The 17947-nt window shown below is 36.0% G+C and overlaps 1 protein-coding gene across 1 annotated transcript; it reads left to right on the plus strand.

Moving 5' to 3' along the window:
* The first annotated feature begins 3812 nt into the window (after window positions 1-3812).
* Window positions 3813-17500, plus strand: LOC117336204. Its single transcript, XM_033896651.1, has 2 exons — window positions 3813-3961; window positions 15700-17500. The coding sequence occupies exon 2, from the start codon at window positions 15710-15712 to the stop codon at window positions 16472-16474; it is 765 nt and encodes a 254-aa protein (XP_033752542.1). The 5' UTR covers window positions 3813-3961; window positions 15700-15709; the 3' UTR covers window positions 16475-17500.
* Window positions 17501-17947: the final 447 nt, after the last annotated feature.

Here is a 17947-nt window from a genome sequence, read left to right on the forward strand (position 1 = left end):
TATTCGACGCATGCGTACATTCATTATGCAACTCTGCCATCTATGAAAACGTACATAAGGGAGGTAAACAGTGATCGAATGTTTTGTGGTTTCACGTACCAAAAATGCAGCAAGCTTACCGGTAATGCGTATTAGGAAAGATAAAACAGTTAGGACGATATAACGATATAATTTATATTATGTCTGTTATGTACATTCCAAAGTTGTCGATTATCAAATGAGCATGCAATGAAAATCAATCTATGTTAGTGATATCATTTTCAGCAGTTGCACTGATCCAGAGATGTGTATACTCGCGCACAGAGATTTAAAAAGTCATAAAAATTTTCCTACTTTTTCATGTAACATTATTCGATTTTAATTACTTTCCCAAATTATACCAATGTTCAACAATAATATATAATAATAAATACTACCCGATTAGTAAGATTGGATTTTCTGTGTGGAAAGTATTTAAATGTTTAAACTTGTAATTAGCGATCGGTTGCCTTGTTATTAGCGTACGATTGAGCAGACATAAAACTTTCGTTGTTAATAGCTTGCTTGCAGCGACCTAGTCGAGGACTCTGTAAACCCAGACTGAAGCATATATATATTGACCAACAACGACTCTTGATCTAGCCACAGGTAGGTGTTCATTGACCTCGACAAATAGCTCACAACTTGAGTTAATACAGATACACCTTTATTTTTGTTTTATTTTGTGGTTCTTTTTTTAATTTATTTTCTTGGTTTTATGTAAACAGCATAAATCAAAAATAACAAAATAATAGTTAATTACATTTATTTGAATAAGTTTGATTTTTTTTGCAACTAAATAGTTGTAAATAGTATTATCTAACCGAATGGTAAACTGTAGTTTTGTAAATTTATATTTCATAAATCATGGGTTGTCAACAGAGGTTGGAAGGTGGGAGACAGCAGACAGGTAAACAAAATGATTCCCGATGCAGCACAGAAAAAAATGGTGATGAATTCATTGCGTTTTGGAATGTCCACTGAGAAAGACTATTCTTGTAAACAAGCGAACAAGGGCTTATCATTATGAACACTTACTCTGGTTTTTATCTTTTCTATTTTTTTTTATGTGTGTCGCAACTTATATTAATCACGCTTGTTGGCCTGTGGGGGTGGGGGTGGGGGGTCTTCACGTCCGATCGGGGAATCGAACCCCTGCCACCTAGGTGAAAGGCAGGTGTGTTACCACTGTTTATATGTCGCATGTATACATAATCCTGTATTGTTTCTTAATATATGTCTGTCAATACCGATGAACCCCGGTTTTATGACAACAGAATGATTTAATTATGAATTATCTGAGTGTATTTGTTATATCACCGAAAAGTGTACGCGAGCCCATAGTCACTGTTCTAGGGCTAATTAGTTAAACGAACTAAGATTGAATATCGACGATTAAATGGTTACTCTTCTAGACGATTACCGCGAACACGTATTATTGTCATAAATATGTACGAGTAACAAACGAGTTATCACGTTTAATTTAGAGCCAGACAACATATGTTTTTACGATGTTAGTTCTATGTACTATAGATCCGAGGTGGTTCAACGCTACACATATGTTACCTACCCATGCCGGTTTTTGTAATCAGGGAAGCTGAGAAACGAACCGGTCATTGTTGTGTCCTTGGGCAAGACACCTTACCTTAATTGCTATGGATGGCATGCTACAAGCCTGTTGTTCGGTGAGGTAGTCACTAACTACTATAAGGATACCGAGCCTTAAAATTTCAACTTTAAGCGAGTTGTCTCCCTTAAGCTTATAACACGCACAAATTGTTTGAGTATTCTAAACGGCGTCGTGTATGCTGAATCCATTATATATTTTATTATTATTATTATTTTTATAAAGGCATACTTTCCCAAATCCCTTCTATCAACGACTTTCAATAAAAAAAAATCAGGATATTTTTCGAAGTGTTAGAGTACAGCGTCCACTAAAATGGAATTTCAGTCCTACTACTATATATTTTAGCATACGAGAGATTAAATATCACCATTTTTTCTTTTCTTGTTTATGATAAAAACCAATGCTAAACTATGGCGACGGTACAGAAATAAGCAATCAATTCACCTTATAGCACTGTAGTACTGTGTTAACAAGCGCACAGGTAGTAGTAACATGTTTTTCTACTAGCTTGTACCGTACAGATAAGTGTTCATACTTGTGACGTACAGATAAATGTACATACTCGTGACGTACAGATACATTTACATACTTGTGCCGTACAATGTACATATAAATTTACATATTTGTGCCGTATAGATAAATGTACATGGATGTGACGTACAGATAAATATACATATTTGTGCCGTATAGATAAATATACATACTTGTGAAGAACAGACAAATGTGCAAACTTGTGACATACAGATAAATATACATACTTGTGACGTACAGATAAATATACATACTTGTGACGTACAGATAAATTTACACAATACAGTGACGTACAAATAAATGTTCATACTTGTGACATACAGATAAATATTCATACTTGTGACGTACATATAAATGTACATACTTATAACATACACATAACTTACATACTTGTGACGTACAGAAACATGTACATACTTAAGATGTACACATTAATGTACAAATGTGTGACGTACACATAAATGTACATACTTGTGACGTACATATAAATGTACATACTTGTGACGTACAGATAAATATACATAACTGTGACGTACAGATACATTTACATACTTGTGCCGTACAATGTACATATAAATTTACATATTTATGCCGTATAGATAAATGTACATGGATGTGACGTACAGATAAATATACATATTTGTGCCGTATATATATAGATAAATATACATACTTGTGAAGAACAGATAAATGTGCAAACTTGTGCCATACAGATAAATATACATACTTGTGACGTACAGATAAATGTACATACTTGTGACGTACATATAAATTTACATATTTGTGCCGTATAGATAAATGTACATACTTGTGACGTACAGATAAATGTACATACTTGTGACGTACATATAAATTTACATATTTGTGAAGAACAGATAAATGTGCAAACTTTTGACATGATATAAACGTACACACTTTTGACGTACAGTTGAATGTACAAACTTGTGAATACAAACATATATACATACATGTCCGGCATATACTTGTAACTGATGGAGAGATTTATAAGTGATGTCTAATGCATTGTAGTTATATATACACCCACAGTTACTTAGTCATATAATAAAACATTCTGATTACACACTTAAGGGTACTTTTTCTGGAATCTTATTTCTTCTGCCTATATGCATGTAGATGCTAGTTTATCCTGTACTCTATATGGGTCTGGAATTACGAATCGGTAAACTGCCCACAGTCATTCAATATATACATGTATAGGCTGTTCATGCATTCATTTATACGTTATAATATAATTCTTTGATTACATAAGATAACATTGATATTCTATATGTTTTATGTCTGGTATGAATGAGTTCTATATCTTGTTGCTACAATATGACAATCGTCGATGGAGGTATTAATTAAGGCGACATCTGGTTATAGGGCACACACCACACTTAACATATATTTTCGTGTTCAGGACACCATTCAAATTCGATAGCTACATAATTCAGGTAAATATTGATTTGATGACGCTTGATGTAGGCCACCTGTCTAATTATCGATCAATATCCATACCTGGCCACGTGCAATGAATAGAGAAAAACTATAATATCAATAATATAATCCTTTACCGTGTCATGTGACAGGTCTCCACCAATCAGTGCGGCAGTATCGCCTAGTGGCTTCATCCTGCGGAGAGCACTTGCTATACGTACAGTACACACGTTACGAGTGACGTATACGAAACAGACTTCGTTTTCGTATTGAGGAATTTTACAAGGATTAATCAATTTTCCTCGTTTCACGGGGATTATAACGCCACCTTTTACGAAAATTAAGGTATGTATGATTAATACTGATTTTCCTTTTGAATGGAAACATTATCTACATGTAGGTCTAACACAATACATTTTTTATATATAGTGTTATAATTAGCGTACAATTTGTATGATATCGTGCATTAATTGAATTTAAAACAAACTGTTTGACATACATACTGGATTAAAATATTAGTAAATACACATCTGGTCTACTACTTCTGCGTACAATGAGTGGCGAGATTTTACAATGGCGGAAAACTGAGACACGGAAACTGATTCTTATTCTTATTCATACACAGATGATTAAGTCGACATATCTATGTGTGGCACATTCTACCATCAAGTGTCCCCTTCCTCCGTATTTTCATTCATACTTCGACTAAACGGACAGCTTAATCACTTCCCTACAGTGAGAACACGGGCATGATTTTGATAATTTATTCACAATTTATTAGAACTGCAAAATGCACGGTCCTGATTATGGACGAAGTTGTCTCTGAACGCCAACTCGATAAGATTGTAGACAGTATCTGTACGTCTGTTGTAATAAGATATCAGAAGGACTATGTGTGGACGGTGTTTATATAGACAGCTTCACACAATTATTCCTGTTTGACAAAAAATCCTGACACACATTGTATTATTCGGTCTTACCTGAATTATCCTCACTTCATCTCATACCACACCAAATTACCACCATCCCGACCTCATCCTCTATACCACCATCCCGACCTCGTCCTCTATACCACCATTCCGACCTCGTCATCCTCTATACCACCATTCCGACCTCGTCATCCTCTATACCACCATCCCGACCTCGTCCCCCTCTATACCACCATCCCGACCTCGTCCTCTATACCACCATTCCGACCTCGTCATCCTCTATACCACCATCCCGACCTCGTCCTCTATACCACCATTCCGACCTCGTCATCCTCTATACCACCATCCCGACCTCGTCCTCCTCTATACCACCATTCCGACCTCGTCCTCTATACCACCATCCCGACCTCGTCCTCTATACCACCATTCCGACCTCGTCCTCCTTTATACCACCATCCCGACCTCGTCCTCTATACCACCATACCGACCTCGTCCTCCTCTATACCACCATACCGACCTCATCCTCTCCGTCGAGTCCCGACCTCTCCTCTATACCACCATCCCGACCTCATCCCCTATCCCTCCATTGCAGTCTCACTTCACTTTATTCTCCAGTTCCAATTCCATCCCGAGCTCACTCCATCGCCACCCCACCCAAATCGTCATAAAAATGTCTCCATTTCTTAACCAACTTCGCCCACCTTCCTTAACAATAAAAGCATTGGTTGCATATATATAAAAGGAAAGCGTTTGTGTATTACCATTTGTATTATCTAAGGACAATAAGAAAATGATAATAATAAAACCGATTTTCCGTTTAGTTGTGCTTGTATTAAACATTTTCCTTTGAAAAAACATTTCGTAATTAAATAGAAAGAGACTCTTCAGAGTCTGGGTGATATGTGTTGATATTAGCGGTGTTTATTATTATTAGCTATATATAATATGTGTACAGAGAGAAGCATGAATTGACGGGGTTTTATTAGGGAGATGTAAAAAGGGCGGGGTCTACACGCAACTAATTACCCATAACCCCCAGGTGAAACATACAGGTGATACTGACGGTATCCCGTATCTCGATAGAATGTCCTCGAGTCACAAATTAACATGGATGTAGAACAAGATAAATATGTACCCGCCAAGGGTCACAGATGTGAACACCGCCATCTGGTGTCTGTACCGACATTCTTCACCTAAACGCTCCTGGCACATAAATACATGATATATATATATATACAGATACCGTATATTTTAGTTAGGCGACTTCGCTCTCGATAAGTTTGTACATTATTTACGTTACAGCTTCGAAAAAACAGAAACATAATGGTTTAATATCATAAACTGATATGAAACCACACAAGATGATCAAAAAAGCAAAGTGTCCCAATACTTAAAGGTATACTTGTAACTTGGTTGGTGGCTGGTGCGATGGAATATTTTCACTGACAGTTATTTCAGCAATTAGTAAATATACATATAAAGTAACAAAACGGAAAATGTTTTAAACGAGATGGAGTATGTCTTCGTTTAACAAGATAAACTAGTTGTCAATACAATGCAGAACGAACTGGAGACCCCCCGAACTGCTGACTGGCCAATCAAATCTAGTTTCACAATGTCCATGTTAGAGCATTCCATAAAGATGACACTTAGCTAGTAAAAGTAGTCTCATCAGGCTTGAATGCCATCCCCTATAGTCCGAGTATGTACTTATATACTGACGGAAAATCTGGTGGCTTTGACGGCGGGGAGATGTATATACTAAAGTAAATCACAGTTATAAATAGTCGGAACATTTCGGAATATTTTTGCGAGAACTTAGATTTCTTACAAACTAAACCTAGAAGGCAATAATTAGACAAAGTCTATTTTATCTTTTTTTATATTATGAGTATGTTCGCTGTTAATACCTATGTGTTTGTCTCTACATTGGGTCGTGTATGACATTTTGTGTTCATCATAAAAGGTGTCAAAGGAATTCATCTTCTTGGTCCATTTCACATCCACTTAGTGAGAATATTATTGTTTCATCGTAAATACTGCGGGCTGTTTTGTATAACTATTTCCACGTAGCAGGTTTACATAGGGTCTGGACGCCAAAGGTGTGTGAATGTGTAGTCAAGCGATACTCATAAGTTATGGAACAACCACTGAATGTATTTAAAGTAGATTTTAGAATGAAAAGAAAAGAACGAAAAACGATCCGGTTTTATCTGCCCCGAACTCGACACTCGAGATGGTAATCTTTACTGGTATATCGGTAACGAATATGATTATCATTATGATGTTTATAATACAATCATGTTACAATCAAGGCGCAATACTTCCTCGGTCTAACTTGTTCATACACGGAATTCAACAGAGTATTGTTTAACAATCCAGTGTTAGTCCGTTGTTTTGTAAAAGACTCGATCTAAAGGATTAAAGGATGATATGTTCATTGTAAATATTCTGAATACCAATACAAGGACCGATCGTAAAGGAGAATTCAGCTCAAATATTTACATAATGACTTACTGCAAGACGAGACAATCAAATGGAAGATCAAGTCAACTTTAAATCGGACAGGTACTTGTATACATATCGACCGTAACGACTTTTTCTTAGCTATAATAACGAGATGAAATGTAGTGACGAACAAACTATTGCAACATACAAGACCTTTGATAGAAACCGTGGCACCTTCATGGTTTAAATTGTTCATAATTAGTAAGGATTCCAATAACCTATATTTGAAATAATAACATTTGTAACACATTAAAAATGTACAACTTCTTGTAATCGTTTTTGGTAAATCGACCAAAAGTAAGTCCCATATAAATTATGAGTCGGATATATGACACTATATCCATCTTATTACATTATTAATGAAAACATTTTATTTATACAAAGATAGGGTGAGCGTTATGAAATATGGTAAAACCATTATGAGAAGGATATAGAGTATAAAAGCGCGTGTTCTGCCCGAACACAGGCGTGTGTAGACCAGGACGTATAGTCCGGCGCCGTAACTTGGACATACACAAGAAAAAGTGGACATTTATAAAATGTATATTTCACGAAAAAAAGACAACAACAACAATTTGCAAAATTTTGCAATCAGAAGATACCCGGGCTCCGCGACTTACACGGTCTCTTTATTATAGTCATTACAACCGTAACAAACTGAAGTATAATAATGTCTTTCTGCGGAGGTCAACATTGTTTATTTGTACACTTTTATATATCTTTCTGATTCGCAAGTGCCTGTGTTAACCTAGACGCGTCTGTATGTGTATCTGGTTAAGATGACTACGGTAACATCAACATTATTACAACCACACGCCCGCCATTACTATACAATCACCAGCCGTGATATCCTACACCACATGTTGAGGACAGGAAATAACGTTTGTATGGATTTGTAAACAATCGCCAGCCAACTTAATTATCTCCTCGCGCGTGCATGCGTGCGTGCTATAAATTAGACGTACGGCACGCGAATGGGATTTGTGGGGGATGAGGTACATCTGTCCTAGTCTTTAGGGAGGAGATGGAGGAATGTGTTCGACGGAATGATTGATAATCGTCAGAAACACATCTGAACCGAAACTCCGTTAAGATGACCTGATGTCGGCACTTCCAAGTTTACGGAAGATGTCTGCGAGCTTCCCGTAAACGACATGTTTTCCGTTTACTTTAAACTTACATACTACAACATTGTCTACCTCAGGAATACATTTACAACATTTAACACAGGGATATGTAATAATAAATCAAGCACGCGTCTAGTCCCTGTGATTATACATTGTATATTGAAAAGACCAATCATGAAGCAGCATTGATAGAAAATTAAAAAAATGCATTCGTAGACTAGTCAAGTTGCTGTCGGAAAGAAACTTTAATTACATTTGAAATTAAATATCTGAGTACTCCATTACAACGATTGTCTTATAGAGCCAAATCACATTACACTGGCACATGGCGTTACCCAACCCACAGTCCTTTATTGTATAAGTGGACCGCGTGTTGATAAATCGTGCTAAGTGTATGTCATTTATTTTTATACACAATTGGCCACAATTTAATTTGTTTCCGATTATTTCTAGGTATAGTATTAGTAGTAATATTATAAATCACTATGTAAAAATTAATCTGTAAAAAATGTTAACTCGTGCTGAACAGCTAACGGATTCACACGAAAAACCCCACTTTATAAGTCATAATGTCGCAAAACTCGATATCTCAGTTTATTGAGTTATGTGATCCAAAAGATCGTTATAGTTGTAAAATTAAAGTCATACCCATCATCGACTGACATTTCCTTTAACAATGAAGCGGAAAACTGGGCGTTGGATATATATACACCATGCATTTACGACCTGAAATTCATGACGTGTAATTCACTGTTATTCGACATTTCTTGTACCATTTGGTGACTTATGGCTGTCAAAACAAGGCAAGCAGTATATCCTTTTAGGAAATTGGTTTAAATAATTCAATTGACGAATTCAATTATGTACATGTGGACACATTTTTTATCCAAAATCCGTTAGCAGTATATGTTTCAGACAGTGGTAATTCTCAATGTTATAGATGAGTGGAATATTTTTGCTTTGTTCTTTGTTCTTTTGTTTATTTGTTTTGTTCCTTGTGTTTATGCTGGTGAGTGTGTGTGTATGGTTATTGTATAATACGGAATGTAAGGTCGCACTTCCTGGTTTTCTATGTTTAAATTGTACTTTCTTCCTGATAAGAAATCAGATGGCTATAATACGTATACGGAAACGAGACGATTGGAAGGTTCCTTGTTTCGTTTCTGTTTTCGTTCTCCTTTCCCCTGTCTTTGCCGTTAGCCTGTGATGACTGACGATACCAGAGATCCGTTCAGCATGGCGACCCCCAAGCTATGTACACGATAGGCCATTTTGATCCTATCCAGAAACAAGTTTTATGACCTGGCCAAGGAATCGATGAGGTTTATTAAATTAAGAGGGAATCAAAGTAAAAATTCCTGTCAAATGGAGAGGAAAATAATCTCGCATTCACGACCACCGGTCCGTACCCCATCAAATGATTAGTTATTGTGGTGACTAATACCGAGCCATAGCTTCATCCGTGTTCGGGAAATAGCTGTAAGATAATTGGTCGATGAATTATGTAAATATGCTTCACAAACTCACTAAATAACACTTCTCAAGTTTTATTATTGATTATTTTTCAACTCCAACAACTCTAGCACGTTGACAATTTCCTCAATGGTAGATACTACAGAGGAAATAAATGCTATCTTTATTTGATTGTAAATTCATATTCCTCTATAACATACGTCCCAAAATTTTTAAGTGTAAGATGGGATGCGGAAATCTTTTCTAAATAACCCCGAACGTCTATTTTTAATAAAAAATGTAATAGTTTCCTGAAGTATTTACCCCTGAGCGAAAGTAATTAAATATCTATTTATCTGTTTTGACTAAACCGAATGTGTTTATTTACAATTATAGGAGTCGACTGACTTTCGGTCCAGTACACAATTGTCAATAGGAACATGAACAAACACATGTTAATATATAACCTTTGGTCAGTTCGTTTGTTTTTATTTGTTTTGGGGATTAAAGAGCTTTGACCCTGTGGAAATGAGAACGAAATCCGTTTATATATCATGTGTATAAATACTCGTATATATATATTACACAGTATTTTCGCTCCGTAGTTAGAAAAGAATTACGTCTTTTGTTGTCGAAAAGTAGATACTTCTCTATCTATACAGAACATAACAGACTATAATATCGCCTCTTAAGGTACATAATGAAATGTTTATACATACATATACTGTTTTGTGGAATGACATTCTAATACTAGATATATAACTTGTAAACTACAGAGCAACGATAAGAAATAGTTGACGTTTTCTCTCTCGTGTCCTAATTAATCAAGCACCTGTCAGATACAATATGTAACACGCAATGTTGACCACTGGTCAGTGTCAAAGTCCACATGCTTGTCATTACCGGGATCATACAGCCCTTAAATACCAATAAACGTCACAGGATTATAACACTCCGGTTAAAATCCGTGGGAATAGAAAGTCATCTTATTTATATCAACAGTCCGTATAGTTTATATCACACCTACACAGGCGTCTGATTCTGGTTAATATTGATAGAGAAAAATATTAGACCTTACTCCTACTATATCATGTAATCGTGCTGTATTCTGTCCATAGTTCTCTTTAACATACTAGTAGTACATGTATATGTTTTGTGGAATTATATTTGGAATCTCATTTCTATTTTCCAGAAGGTACTTAATTATGTACATCACATTTATTTTCGTAGATTCTGTTAGGCAACCAAATAATATAATAAATAAATAGAACTTTTTCTCCGGTTAATAAAACTTTGCATCCACCTCACAAAAAGGCTATGATTACATACTCTTAAATGAATGACATGTCTCGCCCTAACGAGAACACTCGCTTACGAAAGAAACCGACGTTAGGACATGTCTTATTGTGTTCCAAACTAGGGGGAATACATAATATAGTATATACCGTAGAAGAATGGAGCAAACTTGAGCCAAACTGCGATGAAGTTACGTACATATACACATGCATACACATTATACAACGGAAATGTATCGAGCTTACGACAAGATAATTACTAATTAGGTGTTTGTAACCAGAGACCTGTATGTGATGTCACGAGTTCGTTACCACTAGACAATATGTTGTAGGTAATGTAATGGACCGACATCTTTATATAATCTGTGATAACTACGTATATCATTACCGCGCAAACATCAAAGATGTTGTTATCGTTTCTTCATCGCCTGTATAAATATTTTCTGGCAGTAGCCATATTTGAAGTGTTTTTCGTCGTTTTAGATCAATAAGCCATTTTTGTGTGTGTTTTCCTTGTACAACTGGGCCAATGTTTATAGACTGGTTTATATGACGTCTACATTTGCAGGTTTTCCCGAAAATAATAAATTTCACGGGTAAATGACAGACTGTTAACGATCACGCAGATGAGATGTGGTATAAACGATGGGTACAAAGGATTGCAAGAATAATTTTCGAGACAAATTTATCATTTAAGAATTGATTAACTTAAATGTTTGGAGATGTAGCTTTCTGTGGCTGGTAATGTTGACAGAAACGCCTCGGTTACTTACATTATCGTATGTAACTCCGAGAAGCATCACGGGTTGCGGGAATATACATGTTACGATATGACAGGAACTTGACAACAGTTTGGGTCACGCTGTCAACCTTTCTCGGATACCTTTGTTTACAGATACCAGTACACATCCAGGTAAATTGCTTCAGAGTTGTATAGTATCTACGCTGGTGTGGAATTTATTTCAACTACAGACTTAGATAAATTCCAGTTAATGACAAATAATTATTTGATCATGCTTAGAGATACTAAGTTATTTGTAACTAGATATATTGGTCTTCAATATAGGCGGACGCTTCATTCGATCTATTAAACTTGTCACACTCAGACGTAATTAGACTGGTTTTTACTATAAACTACTGACATTCCATCACACACATATAATGACTGTCATATCACAGCACCTGTGGTCATATATACAATATGTACCTTTATCGACATCAGGTATTAAAATCTCATTTTGGTTTTAATGTGATTTTAACGGAGCTAATCCTGCTTTTTGCAAACAACTGATACTGGCATAGACTACGGACCACGTCTAGGTATACGGAATAGGTTTACTCTAGCCAAGACACTGGAATGGAATAGGTTTACTCTAGCCAGGACATTGGCATAGACTACGATCACGTTTAGGGATATGGAATAGGTTTACTCTGGTCAGGACATCTTACAAACTGAATTATTACTGCAACGGGATACGTGTAGTTTATTGATCTGATATTAATCGAGAACGGAATACATACATGTTAAACTTGCTACGTTGTCTTAGGCCATTTCTCAGGAAAACGACACGTACAAGACTTGTTAAGAGACTTTAAGGATGCCCGTTGCAGTTTTCCTTTACTGCAGTAAGCGACCTGGTTGTTGACTATTAGAATGCGGATTTTATCATGAGAGGCATTATAACGAGTGCTACCTGTATCTGCAATAAACATAAGCAATTATCAGTCGTCATTTGTAAGCGTAGGCATGGGATAATAACACGGCATGACATTGATATGGCAAAGTATAACATTGATATAACAGACATTGATAGAACAAAGTATGACATTGATATGGCAAAGTATAACATTGATAGAACGAAGTATGACATTGATAGAAAAATGTATGACATTGATAGAACACATATTGATAGAACAAAGTATGACATTGATATGACAAAGTACGACATTGATAGAACGAAGTATGACATTGATAGAAAAATGTATGACATTGATAGAACACATATTGATAGAACAAAGTATGACATTGATATGACAAAGTACGACATTGATAGAACAAAGTATGACATTGATAGAACAAAGTATGACATTGATAGAACAAGTATGACATTGATAGAACAGACATTGATAGAACAAAGTATGACATTGATAAAAACATGACAACAATTGATAACCAAATAAAGTGACATTGATAAAAGACTGATAGAATGATGAATTTAGAAGGACTTGAAGACAGTATAGAACATACGAAACATGATAACCATAATACGTTGATATTGAACTACATTGTAACAATATGACAATAGAAAATGGTATGACCATTGACAGAACATATATGATAGACAAGTTTGATTGTATGAGTTACGACTATAGGAACAGTACATGTGCATAAACAAGTTATGACTTGAATGACACCTTTGATTAGAACAAAGTATGACGTTGACAGAACAGATATTGATCGAAAAAAGTATGACATTGATAGAACAGACATTGCTATAACAAAGTATGACACTGATATAACAAAGTATGACATTGATAGAACTAAGTATGACATTGATATAACAAAGTATGACATTGATATAACGAAGTACAACATTGACAGAACAGACATTGATAGAACTAAGTATGACATTGATATAATAACATGACACGACATTGATATACCAAATAAGGACAATGATAAAACGTGGTATGATATTTTGAAGGACTTGACATGACAGTCATAGAACATACGACACCGATATACCATAATACGGTATATTGACTACTCATTTGTATACAACATCAATAGAACATGGTATGACCTTGACAGAATTATATATTGTATCCATTTCTGGTTTGTAATGATGTTTACGTATCAGGAACATGTTACATGTGCATTCAAACCACAGTTTTATGACGTAATGTACACCTGTCACATCCGATATTTCAAGTCGTAACATGCATACAGACCTATGTAATAGCGATACATTGCGATGTTTATCTATCAGGTGTACTTGAATCTGAAACAAACACACTTGATCGTTAGAATATGCGTAGTTATGTCTATAAATGTGGAATTTGTGGGTTATTTATGTATATAAGCTGTATACTGAGTCAGGTCTTTAAAGGATAGTACAATATACAAAAGGGAGGTGTAAATTTAATCCGGATACCTGTCTAAATGGTCGTAAAACTCAGGGAAAGAATTTCTATTGTACCCGTAATAACATAATCAATGTAGATCTTATCTACGGAGTACACTACAAAAGGTCATTGTCGACTGGAATACACACCGAATTGGTCATTTGATGATCGTGAGGTAACAGACGGGGAAACTTTAAGACTAGTCGACTTTTTATACATGAAACACGAAAATCCATTTTCACTCTCTTTTGGTTACCCTTGTCCGTTTTTAAAATACAGAGGAAATTCAAACACATACGGAATCTTCTGATGGCCAAAGCAAATGATATAAACTAGGCCCTGACGTATCATTGTCACCCGAACGTACATATAAACGATATGAATGAAACCCGGTATTAGGTTTCCTAAAGATTATGTTCGGTCGCGAGTCGACATTCCAGATGGTTCGCGTTTCTCGGCCATTAGATATAGGTCATATAACTTTCGGATACTTTATACGTGTTTGGATTTTATTGATTTGATGAATGACATGGACTTTTCCAAGTCAAATTGGATATTGTTTAAACATTGACGATTTCAAGATTTTTAATTATATACATCTGTTCTATACGTAAGTAGTTCGTTATGAACCGTTTCGACTCACGGGAACAGTTTCTATAGATATGAAGTTTCTGTGAACGGTTTTAGGTTTTGTACATGTGCAGTTTTTATATACAGACGTTTCTATATTTAAATACTTTACAAATAGTTTCGCCAAAGAAATGTCTATAGGCTAAGTATCAGTAACAAATGACTGCACGTCCACTCCGAGGATACACGGGGTACGACCAAACACGCCAATTAAACGCCTCGCACGGCTTTTCTGCGAAATTGCGAGCACTCTGCCTCAACGCCAATCGGAACACCTCGCCTCCGTCTGCGAACGTAGGCTGTCTAGTTTCGGAGAAAATGACGAGGGGTTCCGATTGCCTCTACGCCTCTCAACTGTGGGGAAAAACGCAGAGGATGCACGAATGAAAACTCGCGCTTCCGGTTGTGACCGAGGTTTTATAAACGCAGAGGATGCATGAATGAAAACTCGTGCTTCCGGTTGTGACCGAGGTTTTATTAAATGTGTTTAAACATTATACTAATGCTGATAACTTCAGTACATGTGTAGAAATGCCCGGGCGTCGTTTCTGTTGACTTTTTGTTATATACATGTATATCTATTATAGTTTTCGTGGGTTTCGTAATGGTTTACGAACTGAGTAAAGCCTTGTCTGTCCCTGTCAACATACTCTTAGCAAAGTATATAGATAAAAAACCCAACTAGATATGGATCACAACAGCCAAAGAATTCCGAGTCATTTAACTCCGAATGTTATCTCAATATAAATTTCGTAATTTTACTATATTCGTTTATATAACGAAACCGTTAATACAGGTTAGGACGCATGCTTGCGCGACACGTTACCCGAGAGTATAAGTTTGAATAGTGCGATAGAAACGGGAATTCTGAACTTGTGTAGTCATTTTTTGTGCTTCATGGTCCCGTGGGCTTGAATAGACGTCGCTTTTGAATTGTCTCGTATTATTTCTGTATATGTTTTCTGTGATGAGTGTTAACTGTCATTCACTTAATGTCTTGTTAACAACTTTTTCAGGGAAAAAGACATGGCGAACATTGCCGATATCGAAGAAATTGTACAGACATGGGCTTGGACAGCTTTTCTGAAGACAAGGTCCAAAGACGTTAGTAAATTGAAACTTGAGGATGTGAAACTTGACGTGAATTGGTCAAGAGTTCGATTCCTAACGTGCCAACCTGAGTTTTCGGACGAAAAAATGGCAGTACTACCAAATTCACAGGTTGTTTTCACATCAACATTTGTCAATAACACGGACCAGGAACAAGAACATTCCTTTAAGACGGAACGTACCACAACCTCTGTCAGCACAGTTACAGTTTCAAAAGGATACAGTAAAGGGTTCAACCTCGAACTGAAACTGGCACTTCCGGAGGAAGTGGCTGCAGTGACGGCAGGTTTTGGACGGGAAGTAAATATGGATAATACAGAGGAGAGTTCGCACGAAGAATCGATCACGTGGGCTGTAGATAGTACCGTCAAGGTGCCAGGGAAGCACACGACCACGGCGGAAATGGTGGTGAAGGAAAAGCAGTTCACTTCTAGTTATAAAATGGCAGTGAGAATACGAGGAATCGTGATTGTGTCCGTGCTTAATTTGAAGGATAATAATTCGTTTGTACAATCTTTAGAAGGAGATTTCTCGGTAATTATGTCAGATGAGCTGAAACGTGGACGGAGTGGATATCAAGTTGAAAACAAGACAGTTACCTTTAATGTAGAGGGTTCTTGCAAATTCAGATTTGGAGTAGAACAGCGAGTACAACTTAAAGAACAAACCATCGAAGAATAAGATTTTTGAATATGTCAGGGAAGGGATATGCAGGAAAGCGACATTATGAAGTACCTCTACGTACTAAAAGGGTTGTTTATTTAGCTTTTGGCAAGTGTAGGTATATACTATGTACCAGGGCTTAAGCTGGATAAATATAAATTGTCACTAGGTGGTGCGCCGTGACAATCTTTGGGGCGCCGTCTGGTGAGTATTAAAACTGCCTTCAAAGCAAAGAAACTATATAGCGTGGCATATGAAGAATTATTGAGCTTCGTTGAATTATCGTGATGTACCATATTTAATGTCCATTTGAATAACAGTAGTTCTGTGCAGTTTTATATATTTGTGGGTTGCTTGTGCCAGGGACATCATCGTGGTGCCAGGGACGTCGCCAAGAAAATGATCTGTATTTTGCGAGAGAGGCTAGAATTTTCATTTCATTTTTATGAATGCATATACATATATGCTATGGCTCGAATATAAACGCGCAGCTGATTAAACGATCAGAAAATCAATATCAAAGGATGACTTTAAATTAAATTTTATATCACACAACATGTCACGAGGACTAAGATTAGAATATTAATGAAAGTCTATTGTAATATATGAAGGTTTGACTTTATACAATACTAATGTATGTAGACAGGGACCAGAGAATTGAAGTCTGCTTGGTCCTTCAGGATATCTGAGAAAGTCCGCCTACATTTTACTTCTGTAAGAAATATTCTGTAGGTGCATGTCTTTGAAATAGGAACGTGAATGTGAGTTTATTAATTAAATATTAAATAGTTATTCAAACAGGAGAATAAATCATTTAATAACCAATTGGTTAATTTCAAAATGTAGCCTTAAAATCTCATAGTTTATAAAATGATTGATTACCCTGTTGTGATGATATATCTTTAACTGGGAAAAATCGTGTCCCTATGACTGTGACTGCTGTTTTGGTGAATTGTAAATGAGCACATTAATATTTTATATTCAGCATTACATTATACATGGAAATTGATATATTGATTTTGTAATAAAACTTCGAAAGATATATATATATCTTCCTATACTTTGTACGGATAAAACTTGTAACGGTTTTGTAACACAGGAACGTGACACGAATTCTTCCATCAACGCCATAGATATTACCATATTACATATAGTGTTATTGTAATATGTCGTAATTGGGAATTAACGCCAATTCCTGTGTGTTTTTCGGCTCTTTATTGGTGAGAGACCAAACATCTATATAAAACATGGAGGGATAAAAAACACATTACATATTACACAAAAACGGAACCACAGGGACTCGACACGAACTTCTATGCATGATACAACAGTATAACACGTATACATGTATATGGACAGTGGATTGGAAATTCGAGTCAAGTCCCTGTGAACGGAACACTTTCTAAAGTCTATAATTTCAATATTTGGTATCTATAATCGATCAAAGAAAATCAGTCAATTGTCCATTTAAATACAAAATCAGCGTCAAAA

This window comes from Pecten maximus, chromosome 10 (assembly GCF_902652985.1).
Source record: "Pecten maximus chromosome 10, xPecMax1.1, whole genome shotgun sequence".
NCBI classification, from domain to species: Eukaryota; Metazoa; Mollusca; class Bivalvia; order Pectinida; family Pectinidae; genus Pecten; species Pecten maximus.

Excerpts from the sequence above, each read along its gene's own strand:
- LOC117336204 (XM_033896651.1), top strand. The coding sequence starts at position 15,710 with ATGGCGAACATTGCCGATATCGAAGAAATTGTACAGACATGGGCTTGG.